General features: G+C 54.1%; 1 protein-coding gene across 1 annotated transcript in view; it reads left to right on the forward strand.

Annotated features, from left to right (window-relative positions):
- MYO1D (myosin ID) overlaps positions 1-11,314 on the forward strand; it is a 377,286-nt gene extending 365,972 nt beyond the window's left edge. Inside the window, exon 22 of the mRNA XM_003279378.4 lies at positions 9,035-11,314. Coding sequence (XP_003279426.3) covers positions 9,035-9,191 — 157 coding nt within the window. The 3' untranslated portion in view covers positions 9,192-11,314. The remainder of the gene's footprint in view (positions 1-9,034) is intronic.
- The last annotated feature ends 89 nt before the right edge of the window (positions 11,315-11,403 follow it).

Here is an 11,403-nt window from a genome sequence, read left to right on the forward strand (position 1 = left end):
AGCTGCAGACCCAGAAAGGACTCAGTATGCCAGGAAGCACGACGCCACCACTCCTGGACTTGCCTGGTTGCTGAAATCATAGCCTCACCTTATAGGTGACTGTGGTAAAAGTGTCCATTCGACCCTGACAAAAACAGAAGCAGCATTTCCTAAAGCAAGATTTTGAAAGAGATTCCCTGTGTGGTTTGACATCAGCAGGGGAATTTACTTCTTGAAGGAACTGAAACGCAGAGTAAACAGCTGCAGTCATGAGCTCCTGATGCCCCAGTCAGTAGCTGTTGTCCTCAGTGTGAGCCAGAGAGCATGCATTTATGTCCTAGTGACATCCAGATGGAGGATGGCCTGTCTCTGTGACTCTAGAGTTTCTCATGAAGCACTTAATGCACTTACTATCGCTTTGAAAAGCACCTGTCTGTGCTTGGTGCAAGGCTGTGTTCCTCCTACCACATCCTGTTACCAAACATGAGAGAACATTGCATTAGCCTCACAATATTCTCAGGCACTCCTTGCTGCACCCAGAAAAATATTCTCACCAAGTTACTGCACTGCACCCCACTTCCACTGCATTTTCCCTTGAAGTGCATTCGTTAGAACCTGGATCACCCCCACACTCATAGGGAATGCCATTGAGAGGAAAAGCGACTCACTGATTTCCTCAAGTCCTGCCTGGCTTCTGTAGGGGCAGGGCAGGCCGGCGAATGAGAGTCTCCTAATCCCAGCTAAGCCAGGGCTGCCTGCAACCTCCCGGGACCCGCTTTCCTGGTTGGCTTTGACCTAAAACCCTGCACTGCCCAGCTGACCAGGGGCCTGGATGGGAGGGGATGTTTTCTGGGCTGATTCACCTTCTGGACAGGAGTGGCCCGTCCCACTTTGTGCAGGGCCTGCAAAGGCACAGGTAGTGCAGGGAACGTTTGTTCATCCCATAGATCAAGTCTTGCATTTACTCACGGGTTTCTCTAAGAGCAGAAGACAAGACTCTAAATGAAGAATGAAGGAAAGCAATTTGATAAAGGCCATTTGCCTGCATTGATGGCTTGGAACAGATGAAACGAGATGAAAGTCCCCGAATTCCACAGTTTGCTGAGCCATTAAATCCTGTAACAGAAGATGGGGAGGGAAAAAAATATCCCTCCCCGATGCAGCCAGCCTCCCTCGGCAGCTGTCCTTTGGCTTGGCGCACCCTCAGAGGGAGACGCCCTGCCTCCATCTGTGTGATGTTTCCTTTTCTTCAAAAAATAAGGAAAGAATTCTGGCTCTAGTTGGGTTTCCAGAGTGTGGCGAAGTTCAAACAAGAAAGAAGTCACTGACCCCAGGCGTCTACTCCGTCTCCTGCCCAGGCCTTGCTCCGCTCTGTTTCCAGGATCAGCACAAGAAATCTCTTATTAGTCTTAAAATTATTTTGGCTAAACTTGAGATGAGGAGAGAAAATATGGTTTGAAGGCAAATTCTAATTTTTCATTTAGGTCAATCCACATTTTTTAAAAATTGTGGTAAAATACACATAACATAAAATATATCATTAGTCACATTTAGTACATTCACGACGTTGTACAACCATCACCTCTACCTAGTTCCGGAATATTTTCATCACCCCAAAAGGAGACCCCGTGCCCTCTAAGCAGTCCCTCCACACCCCCACTCCCTGCAGCCCTTGGCAACCACTAACTGGTTTCTGTCTCCGTGGCTTTGCCTCCTCTGGCTATTTCATATAAATGTAGTTATACAATATGTAGCCTGTTGTCTGCCACCTTTCACTTAGCATCGTGTTTCAAGGTTCAAGGTTCATCTTGTTGTAACATGTGCTAATACTTTATTCCGTTTTATTGCTGAATAATATTTCATTGAATGGATGTACCACATTTTGTTTATTCATTCATCCACTGATGCACATTTGGGTTTATGTGGGAAAAATCTCTATCAAACTGTGTTTCCTCTGCTCCCACACCACCACCACAGTCATCGACACAGAAGAAGACTTCTGTGACCAAAGGTATGGAGGTTTTCACCACACACCTACCCGTGGTCACCAGCTGGGTGTCCTCCAATTCAATTCCGACATCATCTACCTGGAGACGGTGTCAGATCCCACAGGTTGAGGGCTCAGACCAGCCCCCACACCACCCCCAGACACCAGTTGCAAGTCAAGGTCTCTGGAACTTCTGACCAACCAGCTTTCAGTTGGAGTTCCCAGGACCTCCTCTTTGGGTTCAATTAATTTGCTTACAGAACTCAGGGAAACACTTCCTTACATTTACCAATTTATTAAGAAGGATATTCTAAAGGATGCAGATAAACAGCAGATAAAGAGATAGACGGGGCAAGGTGTGGAAGGGTCCCAAGAAGCAGAGGCTCGTCTGTCCTCGCGGACTGGGATGACTCCCGGTACGTGGTGGATTCTTCTTCGCCTTCCCATCAGCCTCCATGTGTCCAGCTCTCCAGAAGCTCCAAACCCATCCTTCTTGAGTTTTTTACGGAGACTCCATTGGCTGTCCATGATTGAAGCATGGACAACTGTGTTGAAATGAGATTGGCCAAAAAGGGACTGATCTAAACCCACCAAGGCCTGTCCATTCAGATCCTTCCTGGCCTCTCTGTGCAGCATTCCTTCCTCCAAGGTGTGGGGCAGGACCCCCTCGGGAATGAGGTTGTTAGGGCTCACAATCAGATTAGAGAACTGATTTGGGCAGGAGAAGGTCAGCGAGAGAGATTTTGTTTCCTGAGGCCTGCTTCTGAGGCCTAAAGCACCCCAGCGTTGTAACAAAAGACTAATAATGGTTATGGGAGTTACAAGCTAGGAACTGTGGATGACACCTCATCACCATCATCATCATCATCACCACATCACAGGGCTGTTGCTACCTTTTGTAAACATTCATGTATAAGCTTTTGTCTGTTCTCAGCTCTTTTGGGTATATGCCCAGGAGTGGAATCGCTGGGTGATATGGCAGTTCAATGTTTAACTTTCTGAGGAGCCGCCAACCTCAATCCACATTTTCTTTTCTTTTTTTTTTTTTGAGATGGAGTCTCCCTCTGTCACCCAGACTGGAGTGCAGTGACACGATCTTGACTCACTGCAAGCTCCATCTCCTGGGTTCATGCCATTCTCCTGCCTCAGCCTCCCGAGTAGCTGGGATTACAGGCGCCTGCCACCGCGCCCACCTAATTTTTTTGTGTATTTTTAGTAGAGATGGGGTTTCACCGTGTTAGCCAGGATGGTCTCGATCTCCTGACCTCATGATCCACCTGCCCCGGCCTCCCAAAGTGCTGGGATTACAGGCATGAGCCACCGCGCCCGGCCCCTCAATCCACATTTTCTGACTTTGTTATCTGCTGATGGTAGTGTGTAGATGGTGTCAGCTGGGCAGTGCTCAGCTGAACTCCAGAGCAGAAGGCTGGTTCTTCTTGCCCTCGTTGTTCGGTGGTGAACTCAACACATGTAGTCACTCAACCCCCTCTTCTGCCCAAAGGTCACAGCAGCACCATGCAAACAGGCTGGGAGTCAGGCAGGCCAGGGCTGCCCGGGGCTGTGCCAAGGAAAAAAGTAGTAACCCAGACAACTGTCACTTAAGGTGGCAAAACAGAGTATCTCTCTGCTAAGGAGGAGACCTCCTTCCCAGGTCTGGTTCACAGGTATCTGGCCACTTGCCATTTAGAAGGAACTTCATGGACTGGGTGAGTCTCCATCCCAGGAGGATCTTGACCAGTTGTGCCCATTGTCTTCCTTATTCATGAGGCTGCGGTGAGTGTGCGAAGTTGAAGTGAGCAGATGAAGTTGTGTTACTGGGAGAGAGCCATTTACACAGCAGATGTACTGAGGCCTGCAGCCTTACGCGGCCCCAGCACGTCCAGAACCTGTGGCCCGGCCAGTGTTGCCCATCAGCACCTGGGAGCATCCCCTGTGTGCAGGGCAGCACCACGTATGCAGCTGTGTAAGACGCCTCCCCTCCCCGCCAGGACCTTGCGTTCTGAAAGTGGAGACCAGTACATGTGGTGTGAATCCTCCATTAAACATGTAGGGTTGTTTATTTTTTTATTTTTCAAAGATGGGGTCTTGCTCTGTCACTCAGGCTGGAGTGTGGTGGCTCAATCTCTGCTCACTGCAGCCTCTGCTTCCCAGGCTCCAGCGATTCTTCCACCTCAGTCTCCCAAGTAGCTAGGACTACAGGCCCATGCCACCACACCCAGCTACTTTTTAAATTTTTTTTTGTAGAGACAGTATTTCACCATGTTGCCCAGGCTGATCTTGAACCTCTGAGCTCAAGCAATCTGCTGGCTTCTGCCTCCCGAAGTGCTGGGATTACAGGTGTAAGCCACCATACTTGGCTTTTTATTTTTATTTATTTATTTATTTTTATTTTTTTATTTTTGGAGACAGAGTCTTGCTCTGTCACCCAGGCTGGAGTGCAGTGGCATGATCTTGGCTCACTGCAACCTCAGCCTCCCAGGTTCAAGCGATTCTCCTGCCTCAGCCTCCTGAGTAGCTGGGATTACAGGCGTGCAACATCACACCGAGCTAATTTTTGTATTTTTAGTAGAGACTGGTTTTCACCATGTTGGCCAGGCTGGTCTCAATCTCCTGACCTCATGATCCACCTGCCTCTGCCTCCCAGATTGCTGGGATTACAGGCGTGAGCAACTGCACCCGGCCGCCTTTTTAATTTTATTTTTAGAGACAGGGTCTCACTATGTTGCCCAGGCTGGTCTGGAACTGGGCTCAAGTGATCCTCCCACCTCAGCCTCCAGAGTAGCTGGGACTACAGGTGTGCACCACCGTGCTTGACACTTGTAGGATGTTTTTTGTTGCGTTTTGTTTTGTTTTGTTGCGTTTTGTCTTGTTTTGTTTGAGAGGGAGTCTCACTCTGTTGCCCAGGCTGGAGTGCAGTGGCACTGCAATCTCCGACTCTCTGGTTCAAGCGATTCTCCTGCCTCAGCCTCCCTAGTAGCTGGAACTACAGGCACCCGCCACCACACCTGGCTAATTTTTGTGTTTTCAATAGAGACGGGGTTTCACTGTGTTGGTCAGGCTGGTCTCAAACTCCTGACCTCATGATCTACCCCCCTCAGCCTCCCAAAGTGCTGGGATTACAGGTGTGAGCCATGCGCCCGGCCTGCTTGTAGGATTTAAACACAGAATCAGAATCCAAGCCCCTCTCCACAGGATGTAAAACATTTAGGAAGAGAATATTCAAAACAGAAACATTCATATGGTTTTGTGAGCTATGCTAAAATGTGTAAAGAACATAATCTGATTCAATAATAATAGCTCTCTTGAACCATCTCTTTTGGAGGTTCTTGACACTTAACTGAGAAAGCAGTGAAAATCCTTCTGTGAAGCAAGAAATTGGCACATGTTTTACACACAGTGCTTCACATCTTTCAAAGTGCCTCATGTGCGTCACTCCTCAGACCGTAAATTCCACGAGGGCAGGCGGCTTCCCAGGCTCTCAGGAAGACCCCGTGTCTGGCTCCCAGCCCGGGTGTCAGGTTTCCAGTGCCGACACAGTGCCTGGGGTGGAGTCAGTCCTTGTGGAGCACCTGGAGGGTAGATGGTTTGATGGTTGTAAAAGCCAGACAGAGGTTTAAGTGACTTGAACAAGGTCATGAAGCCAGGAAGTTTGGCAAGGCCAGGACAGAATCCAGACTCTCCCACCTGTAGGCCTGGCTCTTGTATTAAGACCTCAAAGGGATCAGGAGAGATCTCAGGTGGGCTTAGAAAACAAAGTCCTGGGAGGGGCAGTGTGGGGACCGCCACTAAATACCACCTTTTCTTTCCTAAAGTGTCACTGATTCTTGTTCAGCTGGGGGACGTTCTGGGGAAGTGGGAATTAGATGTTCGCCTCAGGATCAATATCCGTGGTCCAGGAGAGGGACAGGTCCCAAGAGGGGACGGAGACAGGCCCCGCCACCCTCAGCACTCAGGCGAGTCTCTGCACTGCCTCCTGTCTCCTGTGGCGCTGGGGCTCCTCCACCCAAAGAGAAGAGCTGGCAGGAACACTCCCTCCGCCAAGCCCCATGGGCTGGGCCCGTGGTGTGGAATGCTGGAAAGCCAGAATTGCCAACGGGAAGGAGAGGACCAACTGGCCGTCCCGGGACAGTACCCACCACCAGGGAGGGGACTGAGCAGCTGTGGGGCTGGCACAGCAGAAGTAGGACAGGGAGAGGGAAAGGGGCCCACAGCTCATCCACATCCACAACCTGGAAGGATCCAGTGTCCAACTTCTGCCTTCCTTCTTGCTATTCAAGAACCTTCATTTCAGCAGAGTGGTGGCCTCGGGTGGGGGGAGGAGCTGGCCCGACAGTGGGAGCTCTGTTGACTCGTCCATGAGCGGCTGGGACCTTCCAGAGCGTGGTCTGCTCTTCCCTCTGCTGGGCACTCCCTGAGGACGGGCCTCCCCCAGGCAGCAAGTACTCCACGGGACCTACTGACAGGGACAACAGAGGGCAGGAGGAAAGGGTCAGCAATCTGGAGCAGTGGTTCTCTGCTGCAGGTGTCATCCCACAACTCCCTGAGAATGGTATCCTGGCTGCCGACTTACTTATTTATTTAGAGACAAGGTCTCACTCTGTTGCCCAGGCTGGAGTGCAGTGGCATCATCACAGCTCATCACAGCTTTGAATTCCTGGGCTCGGGCGATCCTCCTGCCTCAGCCTCCCAGGGAACTAGGATCACAAGCACAGGCCACCACACCCGGCTCGTTGGTTTGTTTTTTGTTTCTTGTAGAGAGGAGAGATGGGCTCCTGGGCTATAGGCTATGTTGCCCAGGCTGGTCTTGAACTCCTGGCCTCAATCGATCCTCCCTCCTCTGCCTCCCAGAGTATTGGGATTACAAGCATAAGCCACTGCACCTGTGCCATTTTATAGCAGTCATTTGCTGCTCCCCATTTTCCCACCAGCCCGAACCCCTGCATCAAGGCTGTAGAGCAGATCCTGGAGATATGCAGAGCCCAGAGGAGGCAGGGAGGGTGGAGGCAGGGGCCACCCTGCTGAGCGGGAGTCAGGAGAGCCCTGCACGGAGGAGCACGCCCCGATTGTCTGAATGCGAGAGGGTGAGGGTGAACTAATGGTTCCCATTTTCTGTCTCTTAGTCTTTTTGAGCTCACATGGAGTGCGGCCTGTTTAGAGCCCATTCCCTCAGACCCAGTCACCAGGTGATTCTGGAACCCACTGTGTACATGCAGTTCCTCAGGGAAGGGTGAGGGCAGAGCCTGGACTCCCTGCACAGGGAAGGGCACAGGCCCTCCAGGAGGGCGAGCAGGGGGAGGCCGCTGCCAGGGTCAGGAGGGAGGCTCCCAGAGGACAAGCGTCCAGTGAGAGGGACCCAACGCCATACCAGGTTGACAGAGGAGAGGCAGGGAGGCCACCCCAGCTCAGGGACCAGCCTGGTCCTGGAGGCATCTGGTCCAGCACGAGGGCTGCAGGGGCCCCACCTGGACCCCGCCGCCAAGGGCTGCACATGAGCCCTGCAGAGCAGCCCTGGTGCCCACAAGAGTGGAAGAGGGCCTGAGTCACGGCCTCTGCTGGGCTCTATTTTTATGTCCAAGTCTGGTTAAAAATAGCTGTCTAAGCCAAGGCTTTAGCTGCAGCTGACAAGACATTAAGTATTAGATACGTAATGCCGACATGTGACAACCGGGGTCTCTTCCCGTGTCCGTGAGAAAGCAGGGGGGAGACAGCCATGAGGAGAGCCCCTGAGCAGCCCGCACTTACCTCTGAAACTTTGGGGCCTGCTGTGGGGCGTGCCCACCAGGTGTCCTCAGAAAGCGTGTGCTGGGCCGGGTGTTCTAGTGACACCCATGACTCTGGGCACGCTGACCCCGTGGAGCCACTGCACATCAGAGCCCTTTGAGCTGCCTCGGCCTCTGAGCAGTTGCGCCTCCCGGGCAGCCCGTGCTTAGAAAGTGCCTCACGTGCTCACGGCCTGGTGAAGGCGACTCCAGGCTGGGCAGAAGCTCAGCGCGTGCTGGCCTTGGCCCTGGCCTTCCCCTGGCTGTGTGGACACGACAGCTCGGCATTCACTGCCCAGCACTAAGTCCAGCAGAGCGTTCAAAGCGGGACCAACCTGCCCACGCCCCAGACGCCATCCCGAGAGCAGTGAAAAATTCCCAGGGCTTTCGGCGTACGGAGCAGAGCCAGCCAGTCCTGACTGGAGGCGTCCTCCTTTCTCCTCTACCCTCCCGGCTCAGAGCCGACAAGGCACAAGCTGAGGTACAGCGTGGGATTGTGCTGTCTGTGTGAGCAAACATCCGGGTGCCAGCCTATTGCGACAAGTGTCTCTGCTTTTAAAACCAGCAACAGCTTATTAGCATGTTCAGCGCCGTGTGAGGAGCTGGAGGAAGGGCTCGGGCTCTGGCTCTGTCCAGCAGGAAGAGCACAGCTTCCGCCTCTGCACCCGACCTGGAGCCCGGCCGCCCGGCTGAAGCCGCCTTCATGTGCTCCCAGGCCAGCGGGGCTTCCTGCTGCACAGGGTTCCCTGCAGCCCCCAGTGGGGCGCCGGCTGCACTGTTCTGCGGCCACCAGGGTGGCAACCAGCCAAGCGGCCCAGCTCCAGATGAGAGCAGCCTCTGGCTTGGGGAAACCCGAGTCAGGCCCACTTCCACCAGTGGGGCTGTGACAGGCAGGGACCAGCCAGGAGCAGGAGACACCTTTCTCTCTCACCGGGGCGTGTGGCACAGGTCTCCCGCAGGATGGATTAGTGTCAGAGTCAGAACCCCAGCCCTGGTACACCAAAGGCCCCGGGGGCTTGGTCCTCAGCCCCAGCCAGAGACCTGGTGGCGTCTGTTCAACCACATGGCCCTCCACTGTCCGGTCCCATGCGCTGGTATGGGAGACAAGGGCCCTGCCATGGTGCCGAGGCTCTGGTTGGAGGCCCAGCCAGTGCCACAATCGCGTTGCCTCGGCCTCTCTGGGGCCCTTCAGGCATCCTCCGGGCACTTGTGGAGGAAGCAGGCCGCGCTGGAGCCAGTGGTGGCCGGGGAGGTGCCCTGTTCTCATGCCGCCTGCTAACTGCCCGTCTGGTGTTTTTGGTTCCTGCAGTGAGAAGCGCCACCTTCAAGTGAACGTCACCAACCCAGTACAGTGCAGCCTGCACGGGAAGAAGTGCACCGTCTCCGTGGAGACGCGGCTCAACCAGCCCCAGCCCGACTTCACCAAGAACCGCTCCGGCTTCATCCTCAGCGTGCCTGGGAACTGACGCCCCGCGGAGGCCTGGCCCGGAGCCCGGCCACACTCCGAGTCCTGGGTCCCAGTCCAGCTGCTGCCCCCCAACCCATGCCCGCTAGAAACCTGCTGCGAGGGCCCCTCCCGGAGGAGCCCCGCCCCTGTGAGGTTTCCTTCCTGGCTTTCTGCCTTTGGTATCATCTTCCTCTGTCCTGACTGTCCACGGTCCCTGTTCAGTAAACCAAAGACATTGGTGCCCCGCCCAGACCCCTGGGCTGACCATCCAGACCAATCTCACCCCAGAGGCAACTGGATGGTGCCTTTAGTTGGTGCGGATGCCCCTTGGCCAGGTCAAGTCAGAGCACCCGGGCAGGTGTCCTCCCTGCTGCTGACCCTGCAGAGGGAAGGGGTGGGGATGCAGGACCCCCGCTCTCCGGGAGCCCCATAGCCACCTCTCTTGCCCAGGGTGAGCCAGCCCTGGGGACCCAGCTCAGGGAGGCTGTGCTCAGAGTTCGGCAGACCCACCCCAACCCAACTCGCAGCCGCCAGCCAAAGCCACCGGGTGAGCAGAGTCATCCACAGGGCCAGCCCCTCAGCCAGGAGCCAGTGGCAGGAGCGGAACAGCCCATCCAGCAGAGTGAGTCCATCCTTCCCAGGTTCTCCCCTGGGAGACTCCCTTTGCCACCAAGGCCCCCACCAGGGCCTCTGACCACCACTCTGGAGAGGACAGCGTGGCATGCTCCAAGGATCATCTTACTTAACTCGCAGCCTGTGGCCGTGGTCCTCTTATAGATACTTTCACCATTTGCAGGGTTGCTAATCAGATACCTGCTGTCACCACACTTGGGTCAGGAACCCTAATGAGAACGGGGAGCTGCCAGGGTGAGGGCAGCCCTCAGGGTCGGCCGCTTTCCCTCTGGACCACCTCCTGCTGCATTTCCTACTCAGAGAAACAGCAAGGGCGGGGTCAAGGTGTGGGATGATGGGAAGCGGGGCAGCAGCACAATGTGGGGTCCTGGCACTGCAGGCCAGGCCAGGACGCCCGCCCCGCCCCCTACACGGCCCCTTAGGGCCTGCGCCCGTGAACCTGGTGCCAGGGAGCACTGCCAGCTTGCCAGTTTCTGCCCAGCAAAAGCACGTATGCTTCAGGGGCCTTCTGAGACCACCCTCCCCGCTGAGCCCCAGCTGCTGAGAAGGCCTTAAGGGAAGTAGAGGCTCAGAGCAAATGCCCCATGTGGTGAGAGGATGAGGGGAGCCCACGCCTCAGGTGGAGTGGGCAGGGGTGCAAGAGAGGGACGTACTAAAGCTTCTTCCCGTCCTGCCACAGACACTGCCCCACCACCATGCTCCCGCCTTCCCACCCTGACCCAGCAGAACGCACCAAGTGCCTGTGTGTAGCCTCCTGTGCCTCACCCAGGGCCTGACCCCAGAGTGGTCCCAACAACCCGGTCTCATGCCCACTCCCCATCCCTGCTTCCCAAAAATTGCACTGTGTGCAGTTTGCAACAAAGAATCCCGCTGGCATCCTGTCCTTGGGAACCCTTTCTCATTCTCCAAGCCTGGTCAGCTGCCTGCATAGGCAGAGGTGCCCTCAGCCCAGGTTAGCAACACTCATAGTTTTGCCAATTACCAGTAGACACTAGTGGAACCATCTAACTGGAACTTCCTCTCTCCTCCCACTTGTTTCCTCAAACTTGTTGCTTTACACTAGACACATGCAAATGTATGTTTTAAACACACCAAAACAGATCATGCCAAATGAGTTGCCTGTCAAAGGCTGGAGGGCAGCAGGAGGTCCTGGGTTTGGGTTCCTTCCTCCCAGCCTTTGGATGGTGCCTTGGGCCCCTTAGCCCCAGCGCCGGGGCCTCCCAGCTGAGGCCACAGGACAAGCACTTTTTTATGATGTACTAAAAGAAGCCACAGTATGTGGCAACTGCAAAAGAATCAGGAATTTAGGGTATGATCTCTGTCACGCGTCCCGGGCGCTGAGGGGAAAGGAAGCGGGCACAGTGATTGTAGACAATGAGGGGGTTCTCTTGATGTAATGAAATGCAATTTTATGGTTTGGTGCGAAAACTCTTATTTTCCAGTAAATTAACTTTATTTCTAAAGCATATTTTGATTTGCCATTAAGAGCAATAAAGCATTAAATCTTATTTTTAAAGGTGTTCTGCTTATATCTGTCACTGAAAACTTTTTGTGAAATTTTCGCTTATATAAAGTCAACCATTATCTGAGAGGATAGA

The sequence above is a fragment of the Nomascus leucogenys genome, unplaced genomic scaffold (genome assembly GCF_006542625.1).
Source record: "Nomascus leucogenys isolate Asia unplaced genomic scaffold, Asia_NLE_v1 Super-Scaffold_249, whole genome shotgun sequence".
NCBI classification, from domain to species: Eukaryota; Metazoa; Chordata; class Mammalia; order Primates; family Hylobatidae; genus Nomascus; species Nomascus leucogenys.